This window comes from Charadrius vociferus, unplaced genomic scaffold (assembly GCF_000708025.1).
Source record: "Charadrius vociferus isolate BGI_N301 unplaced genomic scaffold, ASM70802v2 scaffold455, whole genome shotgun sequence".
NCBI lineage: Eukaryota > Metazoa > Chordata > Aves > Charadriiformes > Charadriidae > Charadrius > Charadrius vociferus.
Window position 1 is genome coordinate 4636853 of NW_009648550.1, and position 27841 is coordinate 4664693.

General features: G+C 37.1%; 1 protein-coding gene across 1 annotated transcript in view; it reads right to left on the bottom strand.

The window, feature by feature from the left end:
* The window catches only part of XPO1 (exportin 1), a 33281-nt gene extending 7547 nt beyond the window's left edge, over positions 1-25734 (bottom strand). The window contains exons 1-15 of the mRNA XM_009886024.1: positions 25609-25734; positions 21788-21889; positions 17848-17920; positions 10335-10396; positions 10215-10259; positions 9945-10126; positions 9418-9466; positions 9215-9334; positions 8980-9108; positions 7278-7436; positions 4334-4531; positions 3957-4095; positions 2004-2185; positions 994-1150; positions 716-879 (exon numbers count right to left, since the gene is read on the bottom strand). Coding sequence (XP_009884326.1) covers positions 716-879; positions 994-1150; positions 2004-2185; positions 3957-4095; positions 4334-4531; positions 7278-7436; positions 8980-9108; positions 9215-9334; positions 9418-9466; positions 9945-10126; positions 10215-10259; positions 10335-10396; positions 17848-17920; positions 21788-21889; positions 25609-25734 — 1887 coding nt within the window. The remainder of the gene's footprint in view (positions 1-715; positions 880-993; positions 1151-2003; positions 2186-3956; positions 4096-4333; positions 4532-7277; positions 7437-8979; positions 9109-9214; positions 9335-9417; positions 9467-9944; positions 10127-10214; positions 10260-10334; positions 10397-17847; positions 17921-21787; positions 21890-25608) is intronic.
* Between the last annotated feature and the right edge of the window lie 2107 nt (positions 25735-27841).

Below are 27841 nucleotides of genomic sequence, written 5' to 3' on the forward strand. Positions count from 1 at the left end.
AGTAAAGGGCAAAAATGGGTTTCACTGTCTAAGTAAGTTTTTCTCCCTTGACTTGACAAGATACTTCTCTGTTCTTTCTTAGTTTCATCATGTATAAAACAAATCTCCACTCCCTTCCCCTCAAATTCCACTGTATACACCTCAGAGTCTTTCTTCATTTTGCCATCACATCCTGAAGCGAGAAAGCTCAGACGTGTGCCATCTAGCTCTTAAATATGTATTACCACAAATGTTTAAGCCTTTTTCCAAATGCCAGAGCCACTCTGCCCAAAGTTCCAGTGCATTACTGCAAACATCTCAGCACGTGTCACATGTGCACGCTACTATCTCGCCTCACGATCTGTGCCCTTCCCAGATGCAGGCGCTTTCAGATTGTTCCCTGCCCTCCTTGACAAATACAAGCGCTATAGGTATAGTATTATAGTAGGATACTCTTTCCTGAATCAGAACCACAAAATTAGATTCAGTATCTTATTTACTTTTTAAAAGATTCCAGAAATCAAAATTCCAACTAAATGCACTTTAATTCTCCTTCCAAGCATTCTAATTGAGATCTCTGTAATGGAACCTGATCGTTCTATTGATACCATAACGCTGTCGCTAACAAAGAACTAAGGAATACAATTCAAGCCTTGAAAAAAACCTACTACATTTCAATATGAAGTAACTTTTGATTAGTCTTTAGGAACTATCTACAACCCTGAATTAAACATACCTGTTGTGGCTGAAGGTCACAGATGATGGTATTGATATTGTTCAAGATTTCATCAATAAATGGCATGACCTCTCCCACTTGAACCTGAACAAAATGTCGGCGGCATTTTTGTGCTATTTTTATGAAGGTATCACAAGCCATATCCTGGACGCCATCATGGGTTTCTAAATTAAATCAAGTCAGTTACTGCTTTGTATTTCTCCCCATACATGTGCATGTATGGGCATTAACTTTATTTTATTTATAATTAACACAGCAAGTAAAAACCAGATAATTACCATGCATAAATTCAAACAGCTTGTTGACTACTGTCTTCAAAAATTTCCAGTGAGCTCTCAAAAACCGTGGGTATTGACCTACTATATACATTATATTTGATGCAATAATGGCTTTATTGTCTTTTCCTCGCTTTTGTTCACAGAGTCCCAGGAGATCCTACAAAACAACATATTTTTAGTTTCCTCTCCAAGTTTGTCCAGTTGAAGTAAAAGCACTACAAGATGAAGCATAAAAATCCTACAAGGAGCTGTATTAAAATAAAGTGGTTATTATCACCAAGTTCAAAGTCCAAATAAAAAACAAACAAAGAACCCAAGCGGGTTAAGATTGAGGTAATGCAATTATTTAAGTTTTAACCAAAACAGGAACACTGTATTTTCAACTATGAAATCTCCATTTCAAATACATCTAAAGATTTCTGCAGGGAGGACTTCAATGAGCTTCACAACATTTAATACTGACCAAGACATTGATATCAATATAGATTCCTCCACATCAAATAAAAGACATTAAACTAAGTCTTCTGCACGATTTTATATGACTTGTTGAAGTAAGGTCCATTACTCTTGTAAAAAATGTTCTGTTCCTGTACTCTTTCCATGCACGTTTTTACCAAAAATTCATTTTGCTCAATGAATATTTGGAAAAAGGTTAAATGGCAGGATGCCAGCTAGTTAAAATTGTGGGTTATTTTACCACTTTCCTTTATTTCATTAGCAATCCCTTTTCATCTATTCTGCATCCCCAAAGAAAAATACTTCATCATAAACTGAATTTTATCCCTGAAATTTTCACAGCGAAAAGGCTATTTCGATTAATGCATTGCTCATGGCTAAAGAATTTATCGGCCTTAAATTCAGGATATAAGATTACTCATTAAATGACTCTTATCAACTTGCTTGCTGTATGAAGTAACTTACAAATAACATACAGCAATATTTTCGTAAACTTAGTTTCTTGAGCATAAGCCATGAAGTGTGACAAAGCTATTAGTTTTGCATCATGGTACCTTAATTACTGTCACGAGGAATCTTTTTTCATCTTCCTCATGCATTGCTCCACTGATTGAGCCTATAGCCCAACACAGGGTATTCAAATTTTTCCATGACCATTCTGTTCCATTCACTTGATTGTGAAGTTTTTCAGTCATAATTCGTTCCGTGTCTGCATAATCCAGATGTGTAAGATAAACTGAAAAACATCAATATCGAACAGGCACATTTTAAAGCAACAACTTGGATCACAACTCCATAGGCAAAGTTAAATTTGTTTTAAGAAAAAAATAACAAGTGATGTGAAAAGGCTAAATCAATGAATGTTTCACAGGTCAAATCAGTAAAGTTGCTAAGTGAAATTATTAACAGAAGGCATGCATACTGATGGTTTATAGGGAATATGGGATTGTCTATGGGGGACATTACACAGTGTGCAAGAATTTAATCAATTTTCTTCTGCTCTTTATTTCAGTGTCATTAAGTCTGCTGGTTGCAATAACCAGTGGAGACGGTACACCTAAACAAGTCTAGGTGGGACAATTCAAGCATCACAACTCAGACACCTGCATCAGCCCTTAATAGGATTAGTGTCTCTAGTATAAAATTCTAAATCCAAGCAAGCCAAAAGCAATTTAAGGCCAGATTCAGAAACAGATTTCTACTGTCCCACAGAATACAACTTCCACCACATTCTAATTTAAAAAAAAAAAAAAAAGGAATCCTTGAGATAATACAGTATAAGCAACAGCTAACAACAGAAAACAAATACTAACTAAATCTGCATTTCCATATAAACAAACCAGTACCTGGACATACAACTAAGGCTCAGGACATACAGTAATAACTTTAATACAATAAATTAAAAATTTAATACGATACAATTTTTTTTTTCATGTTCCATATGAAAAGATACTAGAACAATTCATCTAACCCTGGCCATACCTACATCCCAAGTACAAAGGTAAGAATTTAAAAAAAAACAACGCCACAAAATAAACCAAACAACACACAACACTAACAGTCTACATCACACAGCTTTTTTTCCCCACCCAGTCCGAGCTCATAAACCTTAACACATTTGCATTTGATAGAAAAAATATTTAGTATCGAAGGTTTGATGTCCTAAACACATGACAATTCCAATTCCCCACCCATCCCAAGTGGCAGTTAGGAGTACAAAATTTTGTCTTGCCTCAAAAAACCCTAAGTTATCACTAAAATACATCGGGACTATCAATTCACTGATAAAACAGTCACAGTTGAATGTGAGACTTCTAATGATAACAGTATACACACACTAAAAATAAAATATACTTGCTACATTAAATGCTATTGAAATACCGATTCTGGTGCTCTTCAGTGTACTCACAGCTTTCCTTTTTTTTTTCCCCTACATGATTTGTAATTAATTGCAGCTTTCGTACTTTCAAGCAAGTTCTAATATTATAAGACCTCAGCACTAACTTTGGACAAGATTTTTGAAGCTTAAGTTCAGGCTGGAGTTTTGTGTTTTGTTTAAGGATACTACAAAAAAATTTTTAAGTATTCAGATCTATTGAAGGAAGAGATAATTTTTGCTACGAAGTGCTTGGTCTACACAAGAGTACAAGTGAAGTAATAACCAGCAAGTCCACTTTGGAAAAATCCTTTCAATTTTACAGCTTTCTGACAAAACTAAGGTTTCACTGGATCTGAAACATTTTAGTAAAGGACTATCAAAAGGTGTTGTTCAATGAGAAAATGCAAGGGACAAAAATTGTGTATTACTACTTAACCAAGTTATACGGCATTACCTGCTTAAAACAGAAAACTTCAGACCAGCACTGCCTCCTCCCTGTCAAGTTTGTGTCCTACTCCCCACTGATAATCATTTTACCCACACAATACTTCAAATCATAAGCTAACATTAATGCTGCTGATGCAGCTACACAGACCTACAGCACAAAAATATCAGCTAGTACACTTACCCAATGTTTCTCTCATATTTTTATACAAGTTTATGGAATCTGTATCCTTCATGAATTCTCGTACTACTTCCCCTTGATCATTTTCCACAACTAGGACTTCTTCAGGTTTAGCCATACGGCTAACCATTAGCAATCGAACCTGTATGTTGCAAAGTTAAGTTAAAATTGAATCAAACTATAACATGAAAATACACACACCTTAAAGTATTTTCACAATTGCAGCACCTTAAATAACCGGAGTTGAATCAATTACCGACTACTTGAAGCAAGAAAAGTTTTCTTATGTGACTCCTTACATGAAGCAAAATCTCTAATTCAGCAACATTATCGAAGTCTTTACAGTGCCTTTACAGTCCCTTTACTTAAGCATGGATTACCTTGGACAATACAGGCAAATAAAGCTGTCGTCTCGGAGGAACATCAAAGTGTTGACTTCCCGAAAGCAATGGAGAAGCAGATGTTGAAAACGGACTTTCCCTGTACAGCTCAGCAGCTAAATGATTCCAATATTCAAGACAAATCTTGAAGATTTCAGTTTCTTCAACTTCTGATACCAATAACATATAATGAAGAGCCTGGAAAAGTGATGTTTAAACATCCGGTTACTAATTATTTCTGCAGATAAAACCACATTGCTTGAAGTGCAGTTATCCAAATATTGATAAAATGCCAAATACATACAAAAGTTAGGAGCAAGAGGCGTTAACATTGCAACGCATTACTTACGAGTCAGACTTGTAACCAGCAGAGCAACTCAAAAACAAACTGCCCTGCCAATTACTGTTATTTTCAAAGCGTGTATCAATTCTTAAATCTAAAGTAGCCTAAAAGCATCTTAAAAAAATTCCATAGCCAAATCAGCCTGTTTGTAAATTATCAAACTCCCAGCCTCTGGAGTTTCTGCAAGGCATTTTGTTTTAGAGCCTCAAAAACCCCTCAACAGCTCATTTCAATGACTGCTATTCTCAAGAATGTTGCTGCTACTTTGTTCTGGATTCTTATGCCCTGAAGAACTGAAGGCAACCATCAAAACCATCTGTTCACTTGCTTTCCACAGAAGTCATCTACCAGAACATTTTCAACCTCTTCACTGACAGAACAGCCACAGCAGACCGAGAAGAGAAGGCCACTGACAGAATTCTGGCGAACCGAGATACCAACCATAGAAATTAGAACCACATAGCAAAACGTTTTTTGCCTAGCTTATTTTTCAGTCCCCTGGTGAAATATATTAAAGCAATAGCCCACCAGTGAACAAACACAACGGAACAATGAAATCTGAAGACGTTTTTATAGCTTAGGTACTACAGCAAGTCAGAGCATTTTAGACAGTAAAGACCTGATTGAGCATCTGTATCTATAGTGTCCAAAGAGGGATTTAAAACAGCCCTACATTGTCTTACACGCATCAGTTTTTCTTGGTAATTCCACTTGCAATAACTCATGTAGCTTCCTTCACTAGTCTACACAGCTCCAATGAATCCGTGAAACAATTTCAGAAGATCTGATACATCCAAAGTGCGGGAATAAACAGGTTAGAATGACCTAGAACTTTAAGTAACTGTAACTACATTCTATTACGCTGCAACTTATAAAAGTGAAATTTGCAACCATTTCAGGCCAGCCTAAGGACTTTGTGAAACATTTCAACATCCTATACAACACTCACAGTCATTCCAGAATTGAATTTTGTAGAGGCCAGTTTTGAAGAAGAATTTAACATAATTTATACCAGCCAACAACTCAGAACTGCACTCCAAATTCCACACAATTGTACAGCACATGCAACAGCTTCAGCCATTTACACAGGTCTTCCTAATAAAGCCTCAACATAGGTAGAAGCTTGAGCTGTGCTCCTGAAATTCAGTTATTTTGAAAGCCTACTACTTGCAAGCTCGGGAATCATTTGGGAACTGTTGGATAGGCGTTCTTTTTAAATTACGAGAGAAGATGGACTAAGAGGAGTATCACTAAATAAGCTACTATTTGGTACTTGCAACTAACTTACTGTAGAGGGCTACTTCCAGAAGAAATGTATTGAGAATACTAACTGGAAAACAGGCTAGAATTCGGATGGACATTTGTTAGATTTGAGCTAATCCATCTGCAAGATGTACTTCCCTCTCCCAATGGAACCTGGTCTCCAGGTTGAAACTGTGGTTTTGTTTTTCTCCTTCTGCCTCAGGGCAGTTCCTCACCTATCACCTCCTCACCAGCACAGGGCTTGATTCTGGGCCCAGGAAGCAGTGCTTCAAGGGGGTTTGGAGCCAGTTTCATCGCCTTGGAGCTCAGCAGTGGGAGGGAGCTAGCAAAAAAGTCACCACAGAACAGCTCACCCCCAGCAAACATTTTATTCACAATTAGAAAAACACAACTGAAAAAACCCTAATGTTGTTATCTAGCCTCACTACAGTGTGAGGTGGTACCCTGAGTGTTTAGTAGCCACCTACAATTTAAGCCTTTCCAACCCTTTATTCTTAGTTGAATTTCCAATAATTTCCACAGATCCCAGTAATTTTGACAGCAAAGTTGCACTTTACTGTCAAAACTGAAAAGAATGCAGCAGTCTCCAAGAAAAGAAGGGAACCAGCAGAGAGGAAGGACAACTGTAAACATTTTACTCAGCAACTGCTGTAAGATAGCTGATAATCGAGGCCTAGAGGTCCTTCTCCAAGACGAGTAATACTACAAAATAAAGTACACATAATCATTTGGTAGAGCTCTGCCATTAAGCGTTACTGACATACATAGTCTTTCTTGCACAGAAACAGAGTATCATCCCTGAGGATTACATTTACAGGCTTTCAGTTAAACTTTGGGAAATGGCAAGTTAGGCAAGAAACCACACCAGGATGGAAGCACTGAACTACAGCACTCGCTGTACCCTAGAAACCAAGCTTTGGGCACTGAATAAAAACACAACTGAGCTGCTCCACACAGACTGATGGAAGTCAAAGCAACACCTTCTCTATATGAGTAAAACACAAAATATGGTATATAAAAACCCACATAAAAACAATGTATGAAATTATTTTAACGCAGTATTTAAAACTTTCACGGAAGAACAAACAAGGAGACAGAGACTTACGTTCTTCAAACATTGTGTTAGTAGTATAGGATCACCAAAAATAGTGCCACTGAAGTATACTAGGATTTTTTTGTATTATTCATGTGATTGACTAATTATGTGAAGGAAATAGGATTTTTTTTTTCCTCTTACCCACTATAAGTACAATGATCTAAAAATTACATTACTATCACATCCTTTGAGTGTGAAGACACACTCGCTACGTTTTGAAACCAGACAACTGAGCAACTTACCTCCATTAATGTTTCTCTCAGATTTAATCTTTTCTCTATAAGTTGACCGTGTTCCTTGAGGAACGTGCAGAGAAATAAACTGAGATTCTGAATGAAGTTCTGTTCGTCGTCTTTTCCATTTGAGTACGCAAGTCGGATATTGGTATTTAAGGGAAGCATCTAGTAAAAAGATTATAGACATAATCAAGAATTTCCCATTTTATACAGAAGTAGAACTACTGTATATGAACAAATATTTTGCCCTCTCCTTTCCATGGCATCCCCTCTTTACAGAGCTTTCTTACAAAAAAGTCTTACAGCTCCTTCATTTCATGCTCAATCCCAACATGGGCTGTAATGAGAAAATGCGAACAGGTACAAAATCTTTGATGAACTAAACCTTTTTTACACCCCTTTTAACAGTAGCCGTAAACAAGGAAAGTATTGTATCTATCAGACATTTCCAATTGGCATCAGGCAAAGATGTTCCAAAAATGTGTTTGTTACCTGCCCCTAGCAACATTAAGTTCCAAAACATTACACCATCATAACATTGAAACAACACTAAAGACCTTCTCCATAACATTCAGAAATTAGCAAGGAAGACTCTGAAAGATACTGGAACATGTTTTTCAGTAACCTTGTAAAGATCTCTGGCACCTCTTAAGAGATGTGTTGGCTTTTAAATTCTATCATTATACAAAGAAAACATTTTCAACATTGTCATCAAGTAGTGAACTACATTCTTTAAGTCAACATTATTAAGCTATAGAACAAGAGAGAACAAAGTTTAATACTTTTGCTGCTGCCAGCTTTTGCGTGGTTCTGATTGTTCTCCAACTTCATTTTACAAAGTTAAGACAGAGTCAGATATTTGCAACAAATGCAACAGTTTGCATCAAATTAATACGCAATAGTCACGCTAAAAACCTGCAGGTTGCAAAACATGCCAATTACCCAACTTGGCATTCAACTGATGTTTTGAGGAAAAACTTAGGCCACATACACTGGCATTTACAATAAAGAGCATCATCTGTAAGAACTGAGGAATAATGTTCGGCTGCCTAACACAAAATAACTTGGGTGTGTGCAAAAATCTGCCTTTAAATTTAACTGTAACTAAAAATCCTATATCTCCACTTGAAGGCGAGGGGAACAGGGACATTAAAAGAAGCATGCCTATTCTAAAGAACCTCTTAGCTGGACCAACATTGCAAAGAGGAAAACAATTGTCAAAAAACCCTTGCAACTGTTCACTGAATATGCAAATACAGTGAGAAAAGCTACAAACTCATGTATCTGAATCTGAACTGCTCAGAGGGGAATCAAGTTATATAAATTTAAAGAGTGGCTTTTTATGACAAACATTTCTGTTAGTTTCAAAAATTAAATAGCAACTTGCAGAAGTTAGGTCAGCTTAGGCCTTACGGGCCATGCAGTACACGTTCTGTTGCATCTCTCTCAACTTTTCCCATCAGACAGCCCCAATGCACAAAAAGGCTCTTAAATTAATCAAAACAGATCAATGCAGCAGAAATACAGCTGTGATCTAGAGTCAGAAAAATACACTTAGCATCTTCTGATCAAGTCATAAATACCACTGAAGAATAATATTTATCTTATCAAGATACCTATAACGAATATAAATTTGTTAACTGAACTAAGCTCTACAGAAATCAATTCTGCAAGAAGAAACAGTCAAGAGATCTATTAAAAACATTACCTGTTTTAACTGCATCATGGTCAATGTAAAAAGTGTTACAAACTGTTCTTCGTACTGGCTGACACTGACACCTGCAATCTCTGTGAGGCACTTCAAAGAAACGTTTCGAAACATGGGAACATTTAAGAACTATTGAGAGAAGAAAAAAAATAGAGAGTATTACAAGTGTGTTGCATGCTAAGCCTTTTTGCAACTTTTATTTAAATTTAAGAGCCATCAATTTTTGCATGAGTACCTTGTATATTAGTGTGCTGATTAACTTGGTCTCAAATATATATCCCAGAGGAATCCAGTTCAGAAATCGTAGCAAAGTTTCCAAAGTTGCATGAACTAAGGGAGCATTTTGGGAGTTTTCCTGTAAACAACCATTAGTGTTCATGATATTGTTAGGTACGACGGGGGAATTTTTAAAAACATCATTAAAGAAATAAGACTTACCATCACAAACTGACACAGTTGAAATATCTGAGAGAATTCATTGCACATGCTGTAAAAAAGTAAGTTAAAAATTAAGCATTTGCACATTCCATAAAAAAATCCTATCTACTTTAATCAAAAAGTCCACGCTCACAGAACAGGTCCGGAAGACCTATGTCCGTGGAGGCATTCACAAGCCACCTGGCTTTTACCACTTTTCATGGTAATAATGCATATTTTGAAGTAGCTTAAAGCCTGTGCCTGCAAATTCTGGTTTGGAAATGCAAGCAATGCCGAATGCTCTTTTAACAGAGCATGACCATCAGTCAACAGATGCTACTTGCAGTAAGGCAGAAATATCTGTGTGTACAAAATAGGTTTGGTATCACCTAACAGTACTGCTTTAAAGAAAAATCCGTAACCACTCAGTCTCAGAAATTAAATTAGGCAGCTGTATGTGTTCACTCAAAAGGTCAAAGTGAGAGCAACTATTTAGCAGCAAGCACAAAGTCGACCGTGTTTATCAAGACTTAAATATATATACTTGCCTGTCTTTCAAATGCTTAGCTTTTACTTGAGTAATCTGGCCACTGGAAAAATCAAATACTTCTTCACTCAATAGTTTAAGGATCACCATATTATTCTGACAAAGGCTTTCGCTAGTCCTGCTTGCTCCCACAATATCACTTATAAAAGTTGGCCAGTGCTTTGGCCATTCCTGTTTCAGTATCTGAAAAGTGAAGCATCCATACGTTAGATACACATGCAAACACAAACACTTTATAACAAGATGTAAAACTTTATCAACTCTAGCTTACCTGAACAAGAATCATATTCAGTTTCCCAATATATACTTTCTCTTTCTGGAGAAGAGAAGAGGAGTCAGGTTATGCATAATATTCCCTTCCCTTTTCCTCCCCTGAAAAGAATTCACTTACTTCTACACATGTTGGATCAGACGAGGTCTTGATAATTAGGCCGACAACATATTTTTTAATACCTGCAAAAAGTTAGGAATTTATTTTCAACTCTGCCAGATACCGAAAGTATAGTAATAAATATTTTTGAATTCACATTCTTCACATGTTTTTAAAAGGAACACCTCTAAGGAACATATATGCATGTGTCAGTGAGTATCCCTCGACTTGCGTGCCATATGGAAAAAATCCACCTTTGTATCAATTCTGCAAGAGGATATTTCAGACGTACAAAATAGCTTTACACTTAAATTATTTCAATAAAACAAAGGGAAAACAAACTAAGGATTAGAGTGTGCTTGTAGTAATTTGCACCAGATCAATCTACCAGCTTCCTAAAGGCTGCAAGAAATTGCAAGAAACCCTGCATTGGCAGCACTGCACAGCACTGTCTTAGGCTGATGATAGGAAGGTGGTATCCAGCACTGTCCAGACCCCGACCATGTATTGCAGCAGGTACTTACAAATGCTGCTGTAGAGCTCCCTCAGTGAAACGTGTTTCTACCCATTACGCATTTTCAAATCACATCTAACAACTCCAAAGTTGGCAGATACATTCTTATCGCCTCAGTCAAATGTTTACAATGGCAAGAAAAAAAAACAAGCAAGAGACTCCTCCATTTTCTTTGACTAAAGGTTTATTAATAAAAAGTGAACTCCAAAAATAAAGAGAGCTTTCTACGCATGACTCCAGTTTTAATGCCGACTTAGCTATTATTGCACAGAAAGCTTTGGTACGTCACCTTCATGGTACGTAAAAGTTCAGAGATGCTCCAGTTTACTTAGGTGATCCATTTTAAACACAGGAATTTCTGTGCACAGCATTTAAAAGTGAAACACTGTGCCAGAGCTTAGCAAAGTTTTCCCTGCACAATCTTACAAGGACAAAACTTAAAACTTTATTCATCAATATAGTACGATGCACTTGGATTTGGACTACTGTACTTTTATGGCACACATGGATGCTGTGGATAACAAAACTCTTAATAAACTATGGTTTATTGCTTTTGCATTTTTTGCTTAAATTAATTTGTCAACTGGTGGCACAGACCACATTCATATCACTTATTTTGTTGTGTTTCTTCCACAAATGTTTTAAAATTACATTAGAGTTTTCACCTTTGTTTCATTTTGCCACCTAAACTTCAGCTCCCTCCTCACCACTAACCTATCAATGACATGGAAACAATGACTTTCCAAGTGGCTTTTCATCACAATATATGTATCTAAAATCATTCTGTACAAAAACAACTGACTCCAGATCCTCTCTGCATGTCTTTTCTTGTCATGAACTAGATGAACATTACTAATAGTTCTACTTCAACATAGCTTTGACATAATGATCGATCTGGGCACATCAGGGATTAAACACTTTCAAACCGGGCAAGCATTTTCTTGTCATAGTGAAATTTTACAATAGGTGTATGTTTTGCTATTCCACTTGATGAACCCCAAAATCTGGTTTCAATCATTTCTTCCACAAGACAGTCAACTGACTCATACAGACAAAACTGAGAAGAACGTCTTATGTTCAAGACATTTTGTTTTCCCCTAGCCACTATTCTAAATTTTAAAACTTTTCTAAGATTTTATCAGAATTAGTAATTTATTTTTTTTGCATTTCAGGCCTGAGCAACAGGATTAAACAACACAGTCCGGTAATTGCATTTTCAGGAAATCTGGAAAAACTAGGTCTAGACTTTGAGCCATTAGATACATACTAGACAGGAGGCTGTTCTACAGGTAGCTCCAATTACAAATGAAACTATACATCATTATCAGCTGGCATTAATCCACACACTGCTCCAGAAAAATGGTCATGAACAAAATAAATATCACTGTCAGTCACTGGGTAAGAGCTATTACCAAGCACTAGCATTAGTCTGACATCATAGGCATGTCCTAGTATTGTAAAGCTAAAAAACACACACTTTGCTGAAGCGTTACAGTAATTCAACAAATGAGATATGAAAGCCCACTAAATAGTATGGAAATAGGCTTGCAGTGCCAGAAACTAAACTATTGTAACTGTCTGCCAAACCACTAAGGGAAGCCTACTGGTGCAACTCTTTGCATTTCAAAAAGGAATTAGAAAGCAGGTATTTTTCTTAAGACTTCCGACTCCAAAGCTGCGTATTTTCCATCTTGCTGCATCAGTAGTATTCTGCTGTTTAGTTACAACTCAAATGCTATGCCACCATCGATCTGATCTTGGTATCAGCAGATGAAAACAGCTGCTTGGCTCCAAAGCTTCTCAATTGGGGGAAAAAAAAAAAAAAAAAAGCCATGCCCTCAGCTCAAAAGGCAACCTAAAAAATTTGCTAGTTTTCACTGGTCGTGCTTCAGGCTTCTGAGGTCTATCCACTGAGCAAAGTCATACTCTTAATCCCATAAAATCAGAAGCAATCCAATTCTATAATGCTTTTTTTGGCCTAAGTGGCACTTCCTGCTTTTTTTTTTTTTTGTGGTTTCTGCTCCGTATTTAATAGCTCATTTCTTTATCATTCCACAGGAAAGATAATTCTCAGTAGAACGGAGATATTTCAACTTTAGACTCTGACAAAAATCAACACATAAGCTAGTTACCATTTCTCAGCAGAACATGTCCAAGAACATGTCCAACTGTTCAAGGGTAGTGGATTTTAGCAGGATTTACTAAAATCAGTGTGTTTTGAGAACTTAAAAAGAAGTGTTATTTTAAGGAGGCAGGCACAGGACATGCACAAGCCACACAACCACTGCCTAAAAGGTCTTCTTCAATCACAGACACAGCTGAACAAGTCTTGAAGTTGGCAACACCAAAACTGTCAAGTTCAGACCCTTCATTGAGCCAAACAGGAAGAGACAGACATTCTTGGAAAACAGACCTTGACATGAAAGAGAATTAAGAAAAAAAAAAAGATCACAATACTCAAGACACACATAACATTCTTAAAGGACCATCTGACATTACAACTACACCGATCTCGTGACAACCTGTGACTAAAGGTAGCAGATTCTGTTTTCCATTCCAAAACTTTCACTGACACAGCACTGAGTCTTAGCACCTGCTCAAGAACTTGTTCAGAGGCTGAACTACTAGAAAAATAGAATTACCAAAAAAGTTCAGTAGTTTCAAAAGTGTTTTGAAACTTATCTTCTGCCATCTGAGCTCCCTGAACCAGTTCACTAAAGGGCCAGAGAAGCACCAGTACTGGCTCAAAGACATCAAGAAGTGCACACGTGGGGAACACCTTCATCCACAGCAGTTAAGCACTAGATCAATCTAGCTCCAACATCAAACTATGTTCCAATTATCAGGAAGGCTGGACATCATCACTGTCAGAAGGCCTGGACTGTTAACATCTTCTGGGAAGCAAAGCACAAAAAGTACCTTTGTATAAAGTACAAAAAAAAGAGGACAGAACAAGGACGTTAATTCAAGGTCTTTTAGAAAGCTTCTGGATGAGCATTAGATATTGTAGTCCTTACGTGAAAGTTGCTCCTCTACAGACAGACAAACATACAGTAAGACTGAAACACTTTCCAGAGGGAAAGTATTTTCACAGGTGATCCAAGCCATGCAATGGTCAGAGCTGGACTGGGACAGTGAGGAACATCACATTACCCAACAGTAGTAAATTCTGCAGTCTAAACTTGGTGTGAAATATCCTACCGTTTTAACCTGTGGGTGTCCTTTTAGAAGCAATTACATCTCATCTAGGCTGTGTAACCTGAGCTTAGAGGAGTTCCTATCGTGACCGAATACAGCACATTACCATGAATGCACAGCATTGGCGAGTACACACCTGTAGACAAAACCACTTCTTGTACTTAAGACATACGGGCACATCCTTTTACGCAGTTACAGAGCACAACATTTAATAAGCATTGAAAAGTATCGTAAGTGGTGCTGCAGATGCGAGTTTACACTAGTTTACTAAAATTAATAAATTCTCTGCTCATATTAAAGAATAAAAGGCATAAGTGAAGCAGGTGGACAAGGCAACTCAGCAAATTAACATTATTTTGCTACCAAAATTAGAATTTCAAATTCTAAAGCTGAATTGTCACCTCCAGGGATGTTGTATACATACACGCTTACACTACACTGTTTGAGTAGTCCCAAAATGTGGTCAAAATACTATCTTATTTTTAGTCTTAAGAAACAATGCTATCCCATATTGTCCCACAAATCATCTTTCATTAGTGGTGAACCCGAACAATCAATTATCTATTTGCTTTTCAGCAGGGAAAAAAAAGCTAATTCATGAAAATTCTTAAAGTGGGCATAGAGCTTGTCTTCACACACACAGAGAAGTCCCATGGAGCTCATTACACAGAGAATCAAAAAACTTCTCTTCGTGAAGCAGGTCAGAAATTTCCATTAAAATATCTAATCACTCCGCAGAAAAAAAAGAAAAAAAAAAATCAAATCTTCTACAGCAGCTTCCACTGTATCAGAAGCTTTATACTTGACTCCAGGACCTTCCTGTGAGCCACTAAACCACATCTCTCTGAACACTTCACTTTTTTTCCATTTCAAAATGAGAAGAGTTGTACAGGCAGTTCAGGTTTCATAAGGAAGAAGTGTTTATCCATTCCAACTCAAAACACTCCAGACGAGCTCGCTCAATTCACAGGAACATAATTTCATTCCACATTGCAGGATTAATGAAACATATCACTGAATGTGAAAACCAAGCAGCCTTTACTTCAGGCAGGCTTTCACGCTGTAAGAGAAAATCCTATTGAGACCACAGCACTTTAATCAAATGACGTCCTTTATAAGCATTATTAAATAATCAGCTCTACAGAGTATCAGAGTTTAAAGCAATTTAGTATCACCTCAATAAACTGAGAATTCTTACTTGAGAATGATAGCACGATACCCTGGAAATAAGCCAAGTTCACCACTGTATGAGTTGTTCTGGAACATGCCACCCACCTTTCACTAAAGCAGCCTCAGTAAGGTTTGAATGAAAACCACATTACATCATTTTGTATACACGTATGAGCAATCCAAAGCATTATCTTAAAGACTAAATGAGTTTTAGCAAGAAAGTCTGACCCATTGCTATAGTCTACTGCTAAACGTGTCTGAAGGCTGAGCGTGCAGGCCAGACATCTCATTTAACTTCAATTTTACTAGTTGTGTTCCACAAGTTCCACTTCTGTCAAGAAGACCAGGTCAGCAATTGGTTCAAACTCCTAACTCCAGAAGCAACCAAAAATTCAAGAACAAGAAAGAGCAGAGTAATCACATAAGTATTTTAGAAGTGTAAATTGTTTTGTCCAATTCCTGGTTTAGAATCATAGGCAGATACAGATGAACTTTGCCAAACTGCCTACAATCCTCAACCCTCAAAATCAGACACCTGAGGAACAGAACAACTTTTAACAAGTTAAAAAGTACCAGGGCCAGAAGAGCTCAAAACTAAAAGCAATTTTAAAATAAAAACAAACTTAAGAATGGAGTTTGAAGTCCAAAGAAGACACTTCAAAAAAACCCGTATTTTCCTACTTGTATTTGGAATTCCAGGCTGGAAGCTAAAACCTCCCAGCATTCAGACAGAAGCGGTAACAACACCCTGGCTGAGCTCAATGCCCAACAAGTCACTCTGACGTACAACTTGAGGTACAGCGGGAGGGCGGAGGGGGGATGATAGACAAAAAAAGGTTATAGTTCAGGCTCTGTAATTTATGACACTTTATTTCTCCAAGAATTTTCAGGCGAGCTGTTTCAAAAACTTTTTCATTCACTGACAGCTCAATTTGGGTCTGCTCTTAACTGCAACTCTCAAGTACTACTATTGTTACAAAGGGAAAACAGTATTTTCTTATAAATGGATTTAGTTTCATCTTAAGTTTAAGATTTGTCGGCTACACAAATCAAATTAGACATGCTAGGTTTTATATACGAGATATATATTTATAAGATATAAGACAAAATTAGCTGATGTATAACCTGCATGAATTGCTTGGTTACTAAGCATTACTTTCTTATATTGAGTTTCAGTTTCCTGCACACATATTTCACTGGTTATACTTCAAACAGGAAAATCCTGTCAGCTAAAGGAATGACTGGAATCAGAATCAAGGAAACCTCAATTTAACCAGCCTTCTTATCTCCCAGGTAATCAAACTGTCTGAATGAGCTCTGGAGCAGTTCTTTTGTACTAGCCAATATCATCAGTCAAAAAAATAACAACAACCAACACCACCACAGACAAGATGAAACTGGATTAGAGACAAAACATTGATTCTCCCTCCTACACCACTGAGGCCAAGATGGATCAAATGCCACCGTATGCTAAATATATTTGGTTCCTCTTCTATTTGTGTAAAGGAGAAACCAGACAAGAAAAAGCCAACTAACTCAATTCCCCTAAAATGTTAGGATAAAAGTCAATTTCACAATTTTAGTTTGGCTCTGTGAAAGGGAAAATATTTTAAAAGGTTGAACTAAAGACACACATTTGTTAGGATGAAGCTCATAGCAGAACACAGAAATTTGGAATAACTTTAATGAATTCCAAAACTGGCTTTTAGTAAAAAGCCAAGTATAATATTGTGACAAAGTTCAGTGTCAAGAATTTAAAGTAGTTGTATAATGTTTTGAAGTCCAAGTTACCATGACTTGACAGAAATCTATGTGAACAAGCACTAATCCTATACCGTAGAGGTACCTTCATTTACTATAGCTAACAACTAAAATTCAGCGCACCTTGCAAGCTGTAAGGGAGGGAGGGGAAAAAAACCAAAACCAAACCACAGCATTTATTTTAAGACTTCCAGATTCCTTGCAATGACAGAACACTGGGGTTTGCCCTACACTGTGCATCCAGTTACAGCAATCTAGCTTCATATACGCTTAGACGAATTAAAAGCAGACTTTATAGTATCTCACTGCCTAAAAGAATGAATGACCGTTAATAGGTAAGACTATGCATTTAGTGTTTCTATTTTGTAAGTAATTATGACTGCTTACAATTTCAAAAAAGTCACATAAATCTACACACACTACCAGATGGACCACAACCTACCAGAAAAATGACAGCGCACTGGTGGGGCCACACACATGGCCCAGACAGACTGAAGAGAGCCTCTTCTGCCAAGTACAGAGAATCAAAACCTACCCTACACCTCAAGGCCAGGAGCTAACTTCAGAAGCTGCCTAGGGTTAGACCTCTTCAGATAAGTTTGGCCTGTAAGTCAGTACAACACTTAAGTGATGATGTTTCAAAACTATCTGTCACACCATTTATCTTCCCATGACATTTACAGAATTCCAGGTGCTCACCATCCCACTGAGAACATCATCACAAAAGGGAAAGACATGGTTTCATTATCCAGAAAAGCACAGATGGCCTTACTACGTGATGAGAAGTTACTCGCCTAGTTGTATTTGAAGCTGAAAATCACTTACATGCGGACTGACAGCTAAATATCAGTTAATACATGAAGTTAAGAGAAGACAAAAATCCCTCCCTACCTTCACACTGGTTCCTTGGAAGAATCTTCCATCTTGTTTTTATCACATTTTCCAAGATTTGCAGTCCATAATACTGAAATTGGAGAAGAACAAAATGTGAGTACATTACTGTAGGACTAACTAACTTCCAGGACTCTCATTCAATCAGACATTCACACTTAACATCTAAGACTTCAAGATTATTAAACTAACAATTTTATTAAATATATGTCTATTCACCCATTTACTGAGGTTTCATGCATATTTTTTTTCTTGTTTTATTCTTCACTATACTAAGTCCTGCTGTTTGATCATGCTTACACCAGGAGGGGGGAAAAAAAATAACGATAAGCCCTCTGGCAGACAATTTTGGCTATCTGGAGAAGAGAAAGTAGCAGCCAGATATGAATTTGCATCATAAATGACTGCTCATATGTACAAGCATTAACACAACCAGGCTCCTAAAATATTTAGCAGCTTGGATGGTCTCAAGCTTCCTATCATTCCTCTAAAAAGCTGCAAAAAAAATTGTCTTAGCATCACACGTCCTGACACTTTCTAAAGAAAGTATTTCCCAAACTTCACTGGTGTGTTACTTTAGGAACAGCAAGACAACCCACAGGTTTATTTAATTTCAATACCCACCCCAATATGGCAGCTATTTCTACTATTTAAAGATGAACTTTTGTGCTCAGTCAAAGAATAATAAAAACGTGAATATCTCTTGGAAATCCTTTTACCTTTCAGGAATTACTTCCTATGTTCTTACCCGAAACCATTAAGTTTGCAAAGTAATCGGTAAAGCCAGTCCCTCTGCCCATTTGTCCCTACTGCCACTCACAGTAACAGGGAAAGAAGTTTGTGATGGTATGATCGAAGAGCTTTAATATGTAAAACCCCATTAGCATGAATAGACAGGAGAGAAAAGGGGACGAGGAGTTTTGTGTTTACTTTATCTGCAGTGGATTAAGAAGAAAGAAAACATCACATCAATGCCTGAAAGGTAAACGCAAGTTTTCACAGTTAAAGGTTTGGCTGAGAATAAGAGTTCCTCTTTAAAATGGTTAGTTGTTATACAAAGTAGGATCATTAGTATTTCAACCAAAGGGATCACATAAACTACAGTTTACTTAAAAAAAAACACAATGTAGACTGTCCCAAACTACATTGTATTAAAATACCGTTTTTGCTGTTCTCATCTTAGCATAACCTACCTCCCTTTGTTTCTCTAGCCAACCCAAGTTCCCACAAGCTTTACATGTACATCCTGCATTTGCAAAATATTCTGTCACCTTCCAAAAATCTTGTGTACCACGGAAAATTATGCATTAACAGAAAGTTGGCGGGGTATTTTTTTTCTTCATGGTCAGCAGCAAAAGTTTAACAGCTAGATTTTAACTCATAAATTTTCTTAATTACTCAGTATAAAAGCTAAACGAAATCAAGGGAATGTTCATGTAGGAAAATGCATGGAAACATTCTTAGGCAAAATGCTTCATTTCCTGCGAAGTGATTTCAGCCACTGCTATACATTTATAGACACCATCTGCACCTGATCCAGGCTCACAATACATACTTACAGAAGTTTCTAACAATGCTGAAAGTATGAACGTTGATATCATGCAGTGCTAACTTCTCTGAAGTTAGATCTAAACTCTAGTTAAATTTCTAGATTCTACAAGCACACATATTAATTGCCCTTTCAGATCAGATAACAGCTAACCAAAAATGTTAGTTTTGCTTCCAAACTTTTTTTCACGCGTCGATTTATTTGGCTTTTAAGACCAGAATGGCAAGTCTAGTTTCATTTCAGAAAAGCACCGGATGATGAAACAAACTTAAATGAAAGTCCTGACATAAACTAAGGACAGACCTCATCTTTACTCTTTGTTTCCCCACTCAGGATTTCCTCTGAGTCAAAGAAAAGGACAGACACCTCTAGCAATTTGCCACACCTCTACCTCATTATCTGCTCAAATATCAATTCAGATTCACGTACTTTAAACTGTGAAGAAGTTCATGCTGTCTAGGTTTCTACTCATTCTTTTCTACATATGTGACTTCAATTCTGCCCTCTCGTATTGTCTTGTTCACCTCTTCCTCAGTACTAGTAATACTCATTTTTCCTAACACTTGCACATGAAATAAAATGGCAGCAGTAATAAAATCAATGCATACAATCTTGACCTACGCATCTTTCTTGCCATACCACGTTTGAAGGCTTCAATCAGCCTGCGCCTGACCACTCTGCAAGGGGCTGAGGTTTTTATTTTGTTTTTAAGCTTCATTTAATTTGACAGTTCTAATTTTCGCGATTTCCCTGATAACAAAACACACCAAGCCCCCCCATTACAACTTTTGCGATCTGTCAGAAGCTTATTTTTTAATCAACTATTGCAACAGTGCATGCAAGCACTTTTAAACTGTGCAAAAAAATAGACGTTTTTCAAAATTCATTTGGCTCTTGGTTTGCTTGTTTCTAATTGACTAATAGCAATTCCCTGCTCAGTTATGAAGATGAGGGACAGGTAACAGCAAAGACTGAAAAAAAGTATGAAATGATCCCTATGGTAGAAATTTCTATGGTACCCTTATTACTTATTCTATGCACCGAATCCCTTTCCCTCCCACCTCCCAAGAAACAAAAACAATTGATGAACAGAATTCAGTTAAAGGGAATCAAAAGGGTAGACCTTGTGGAGGCCTGCCGTCAAAGCCTAGCTGTGTCAGTTGCACAGGAAGACACCCCTTTTCTTCCTATTACAAGCAATCAACATAATGGAACATTATGATTAATATCAGGTAGTGTTAACAGCTTTAATTAAAGAAAAAATATGATTGCATAAAAGCCAAATGTCATAGTGCATAAATTTAGCACCAAATCATTTGCAATTTATGTAAATTGAAGAATTCTTTACCTGTTGCTTTCTTTCTGTTCCTCTAATCATCTCATTTTTCACAAGACAAATTTGAGTTTTTAAAAATACTGTTGATAAATCAACTTAAACATTAGTAATGTCTGTCAGTATAAAAAGCAAAGTTTACCAGGCAAGCAAACAGGCAAACACTGTTACTTAAAGGTTAGCACTTTGAGGAAGTTCTTTAAACCGTTTTCCCCTAAACTTCAGAGAAAAAAAAAAATAAATGGAAGTGTTTCACAAATACCGCCTGATTTCAGAAGCCATCAACACACGATTATTTTCTGTTCGAACACAGCGTGTATCAAGCAGAAAAACATGCACGTCAGTCATTTGAGAGAATAACCATCAACTTTAAGACAGTGAAAACACATTTTGATCAACCTTTTGGTTCAAACTTCAGAAGTCTTAGGTAAAGCATTTAAAATTGTAGAAAAAAACTGAATGCTGCCCCTTTTAGTCTCTACCATGAAGGATGGATTTAAAACAGCAGTACAAAGAAAACGTGTTCTGCATATTAGTAAAGACTGATCTCATACTACAAAGAGTTTGGGGTGCTTAACTTTCATTGATTGCTCTTGGCCTAATAAGGTTTCTATTTTGTCTTTAGTACACCTAGGGACAAATTCTCTCCTCAGTCACGTGCATACGGCTCTCATAATGAGCAAAAACAGCCAAGCACTTACCCAAGGACAAAATGTGACTCTAGGCAACTTTTCATTACTCAGATGTATACAGACACAAACCAATCTTTGGAACTGGCATTATGCTTGTACGTGCCTTGAAAAAAACCCTGTATTTCCAATTTAGCTCTTCCTTTTTTTTTTTTAAAAAAAAAAAGGAGAAAATCTCTTGCCAATGTAAAAGGAGGTTTAAATATTTCGTCCATTTACAGTTCTTGTTTAAAGCCAACTTTGGGAACAAGACATAAAAAAAAGGTGGTTTGAATCAAGAAAGTCTATGGCTAAAAATGAGATACCTTCCTCAAAGTTTATGAATGGAAGAAAGAAGAAAACGAAATCAATAAAAGTTAATTTGCTTACTTTGGTATTCATGTTCTGAGAGAACTCCAAAATAGTATCAACTCTTGTCCACGCATCAGGATGTTCTTTTAAGTGAGTCAAGACTTCTTGTGCCATTCTTTGCTAAAAGCAAGTTTGATAAAAAAAGTATTAGTATTAGATTATTTAAGAAAATACATCCTGTCAGTGAAGACATTAATATATAACACGTCTTTGAATCACTTATCCAAGAGTTAGGCAGAACACAATTAGGAGCAACAAGTCCCTTAAGCGTCCTTCTGTGTGACAGTTTAAGTTTATTAACAACCAAACTCCAAAAACACCTTGATGCAAGACAGTCATTTACTTACTTCCACTCTTCCATACCAAATGATTCATCTAGATCAGCAGTGAACATGTGAGAACAGCACACGTTATAGGGAAAACATACTAGGGAATGAAGTTTTCTCCCATTCAAGAAACTCACGTAGACAAAATTTTATTCAAGAGCACCCAAGCTTTCAACTGCTCCTGAAAACATTCACATAAAATGCCAGCGTTAAAAATTACTGTACCATGTTGCAAAGTCATTGATGCAGGAACTGCTGATTTTATTTTGAAGAACCATGGAGTGGAACATTAGAGGTCTCCAATCCCTACTTCTGAGAAATCCCTTGATGTATCCAACAGCTTACAAAACAGTAATAAAAACCGATTGGGGGGGGGAGGAAGGGAGTTGGTCATCCTAATGAATTGTTCTTCCTTGGGACTGACGTTACCAATTATTGTACTAGATACTATGGTTTCAGTAACTTGCAAAACCTCATCTGAAGCAATTACACACTGAAATAGCTGAATTCATTTTAGCTATCCTTTTCAAAAGCCTGGATGTCCACAAATATTTTTTAGGGAGCCAAATGATGTTAGCCATTTCCAAAAATGCAGTGTACTGGCAGATCGTGCTGCAAGTTGTATCACCTACAAGCATCAGATACTCTCTTACCAACAAGATCAACTTCTTACATGACAATTAACAGAACTTAGCTTATTCTTTCACTGCACTGTAGATACAATTCAAAGGCATCACAAAGCAGTTAAAGCTTTAGGATTAACTTCAACAGTTAGAACTTACTGCAGCTATGCAGATTTCTAGTCTGCTACAAGAACATACTTGAGCTAATCTTCAACTGGTGTAAGAAAACATGTATTTTCAGTAAGAGAGAAAGCCCATCAAGACCCCAAATCTGTACAAATATAATGCAAGAAACAGACAAATTTGGTATGGGATTTACCAAATTAAAACAGAAAGCTACAACAGTAAAGAGCCAGGATGTCTAAAATACCTGTACAATACTGGCAGCCCTACTTGATATAATTGAGCGTAGTGGAGCAATTCCCAGTCTGACACTGACTTGGACTACCAAAGTAACTCCCTGTAGATCTGATATGGAGCAGTACCAAACAAATCTTAAAAGGAATATCCAAAAGCAGTACAACCATATTCTCACAGTATGACATCAGAGCTTAAAAAAAAATAAAATAAAGAAAAGAAAATCAGCACTTTTGATGCAGTTCAGTATAAGAGGGACAGAACAGCAGTATTACTTCCAAGTTCAACCTGTGTGTGTTTTTACACTGGCCTCCTTGGTGCTTCTAACACTGGTGACGTACCACAGGAGCAAATTTCAACACCAACAAAATACAGATGTTCAACATCATTCTCCCAAGCTCTGAAAAGTTTGCTCCCATACCCACTAACCCCATTTCAGGACATCAATTCCTGTAGTTTCATTAAAAAGTATAAATTTAACAGTAATACTTAAATCAAAATCGAAGCCTGTGTTGTTGCTACTAAAAAGAACATCAGCTAGCCTATAATCCTTCTGGACACGTGAAGGTCTAACAGTGCAACAGAATTAAGAGTCTGGGATGAGTCCAAGCAAACATCTATAAGTTGTCTGAGGTCTCCTTAGTCATGTGTTGCACTGGGGTGGGGTTGGGGACATCCATTCTTTTCAGAGAAGTATACCAAAAAGAGCTATGAACAGAAAAAAAGAAGTCTAGGACAGTCTTTCTTGCCTAATATAGACCGGCAGATAAAAGTTTTGCAAGCAGAGATAAGAAGCCCAAGGAGGGGACAGGTGAATCTGAAAGCAAGTTCAGCATGGGCCATCCATGCTGCATTCTAAGCCTTTTTTACTCTAACATTACCCTAATCTATTTCAGGCAAACCATTGTTAATCTCCCAATTTTAATAACTAGTTTACTCAACTTCTACTATTCCTGTCACCCTTTTAAGTAATGATTTGAGCTGCTAGGCTCCACAGAGAAGATTTTTCCTGCTTTTGTATTCCTTAGAAGAGGTAAGAGCTCACAGACTCACTGAAATATGGCTCCACTTTTGGAAACGTACTAAAATAACAAACCAGATTTTCACTAAGTGTCACACGTTAGTACATGTATTTAAAGTGAGTTTATATCATAATTCACTTTTGCCAGTTAGGTGCCACCTCTTGAATTTTTGCTTCTTATTGTATTAATTTTCTAAATACCAGAGACTACACCCAGCTGTTTTAAGTGAAGCAACTTCTCACAATACCAGAACAATGGCAATTTGATCATTCTATTTAGTGTTAATCCTCTATTCTCCTTATAAACCTTCCCAACTTCACAAACCTCATTCAAACCAAACAATACTACAAGCACCACCTACTTTGTAAGGCAGTACAGTAAACAAACATATCACTTATAAAACAAGCACTCGGAAGTCCATACTTCCATGGCAAAAGCTACAAGAGTTTTCTGTCATATCATTCTAAAAACTGCAGCTAGTCACTCTTTGGGTTTAGGAAACTCATGCAACTATTTCAAAAAACAGCAAGGTATTTCAGAACCTCTAGGAATTCAGGTTAGCAGGCCCCACAAAAACTTTTTTTTTTTTATATAAAAGAGATATACTTGCTTATACTTGTTTTGTGTATTACTGTTTATTCTAACAGCTGGAAGGAATAGAAAAGCATCAACTACTTTGTCTCATTTTAATTCACTTCTTATTGTTGTGCAAGAATATCTTAGTAAGAGATGCCTGACACTGAAACTCCCAATTTGTTAAGCATGAACAATTAAAATTCACCAGAAGAGGAACCATGCCACCACCCTTGTAGCAATACTTGCTTTCAACATTTAAGTCTATTTCTTGAACTACTTTGGAAATAACATAAAAGCAATACAAGATTTACTTTCAAGACAATATATGCAAACACACAAATGCACACATTCCTCCAAATTAAACTTAAGACTTCAGAATCTGCATCAAGTCCAAAGAAAAAACAGTGCAAGAAGAACCTGTGCAGACAGACAGTAACAGGGAAAAGAAACTAGACACAAGAAAAGACAAACTCCTGTCTTAAATGTGTGTGACATGCTTCTTTGTAATTACAAATACATCATTAAGATTTTTCTTTTAAATACAATCCTTCAGTGAAGCCAACATTAAATTTATGGCTTCAAAATCCTATCCATGATAATAAATAATAGGCAACTCAAACCTTCCTGAAGAAATGTCAGAAAATGTGAGCTACAAGTAGAAGTGCCCTTACCAAATTGTCCTTGCTCATACTTTTCAACAGCAGAAGGCATGCTAGAAATGAACACACACTAAACTAACATTTTTCTAAGCATCATCTCGATGTTCATTACATGAGGCCTGCTTTTAAACCAGGGCACGTGAATTACCAGTGACAATCCAGTCACAAGCAGAGTAAATTCACTAATATTAATTAACTTAATAAAAACTGGTAAATTTGCTCAAATGATACAATGTTAAACATAGTCAATAAATGAAGGTTCCAAGTCCACATTACCTGCGCGCCTTCTCCATGGTACAAGCAGTTCACCACATTGTCCAAGAGATTGATATCCAGTTTCTGGTTAAAATCCAGCAGCTGACGAGCTGCATGGTCTGCTAACATTGTCATAATTGCTGGCATAGATTACTGCAAAATAAATTTAAAAAAAATTCATCAATTACTAAGAAATTATTATTAGATGTAGTTGTAAAGCAAGTGCTTCACCTTAAGCATCTCACTTGAATGAGATGAGTTCTGTTAGCAGTACTAGAGAGCACTGAATACAACACTCCTTTAACTGTTGAGAAACTAGCAGGACAAGCTTTCTCTGAAAAATTCACACATCACTACCCCAACTAAATTCTCAGGGTCTTCAGCAGGTATAACACATTATAACACTCTAACTAGTCAATGGGCTACATTATCAGCAAGCTAAAACTTATTTCATGCAGGTATCAACCCCTACCAGCCTATAAACATGTGTAAACCAGTACGTTTGCTGGTAGAAATACCTAGTATCATTATAACCAAAACCCACACTAGCAATCTCAGTCAAATTTTGAGTTTCCAATGCCAACGTGCACATTTAGAAGATCAGTTCTAAAAGCTTTTAAACAATTGTTTATGGAGGTGAAATGTGATCTACATACACAGTAAGAAATTAGCCAGAGGGCATTTTTCAAATACTTGAGGGGAGAAAAAACAACCTTACAAGTTAACTACATACAAGTAAAAAATTACCATTGAAACTAAGAAAGTTGACTGTTTGAAGGCACTTTGAGAGAATTAAGTAAGGGGACTATTAAGTCAGCAGGTTACTCCGTGTACCACACTAGATCACTTCAGGCCGAAATGGAATTCTACTGGAGGTTTCAGGTCCCATAAAACCAGCAACACATGCATTAACTCTTTGTCCTAGATATAGCAGCCTCGATATTATGCAAAGGAAGTCAGGTGGAGTGTGTGTGACTGTGAGTGTGCATGTAAGATGCTTACCAGCCAGAGACTGGTACAAGATAAAGGCAATTACAAAAAGCAAGAAAATAAGCCAGGAAAACACAGAACTGTGGATAGCGAATTACACTCTAACCTTCTCACACCACCCCCCATGTCGGAAGCACCTGACCAAGTTTAATGCCCTCTTCTCACAGTCACTGGCAACTGTAACACATATTCCTACCCTCTCCTCTACAGCAGCTCCCTGCCATTCACCCCTTTTTCAGAATCTTCCATAAAGCTACAAATTCCATATAAAACTGCCCACTTAAGAAACAGCCAGAAGCCTGGACAACCGCAAGATCACTCAAAAAGTTACACTAGAGCTATCTGCATACTCAGAAAGATAGAACCTGAAACTTTTCCAGAACCCCCCCCCAACTCTAAAGAAGGGGATGGCTGGGCATAAGCAAGAAATCAGATCTGCTCTTGCTAAGTAACTTCATGTGTAAATAAGAATTCATTTTATGCCTTACATATTTAAGTCATGCTCCAAAGCAAAGAGCAAGACAAACCTGTGCCTCAACCCAAGTTATTACTAATTAAGTGAAAGTCTTACAGTAGTGTACAGACAAGGAAAATCTTTTGTTTAGAAATGCGTATTTGCAAGTAGCGTCAAGCAATTTTGTTTACTTCTATACAGAAAGACATTAACTTCAAGAAAAACCTCACTTAGTATTACTACACTAACATAACCATTTTGAGGGCTCCATCTCAACATCTAGTCAGCCTTCTTATAACATCTACCTGGAAAAAACGGAAGGAAATAAATATCAAGTAGAAACCGAAATACATTAAAACCAACACTCCACCCCTGTCTTCCCCCAACTCCTAAAGTTTCCAAAATTGCAATGTTAAGTATGGAAGCAAGAAACAAGACCGCAGGGAAGGCTGACTTCATTCTTTTAATTCGGAAGGACACTTGAAAATTTCATCTCACAGAGGGGCAGCCAGCAGCACTACTAGAAGGAAAATGCACCAATTAATACGTTCGTCAGCTTAGAGCAGTTAATACTCCCACCAGACACGCGTGCTTTCAGGCACGCCCCTTTTTGTTCACATCTGGCCTCTACGGCTAAACCGCGAGCTGGGAAAGCGGTTTTCAAACTACAATAAAAATCATAAATCAGTTGTTCCTCAGGTAGGGCCATTCATTTCAGATTTAAGCCTCTTTCGGTGTTTTTTACACAGCCCTAAGAGCACAAACGAGGAGCCACGTGACCAAGAGAAGTTATTAACCACATGGAAGCAG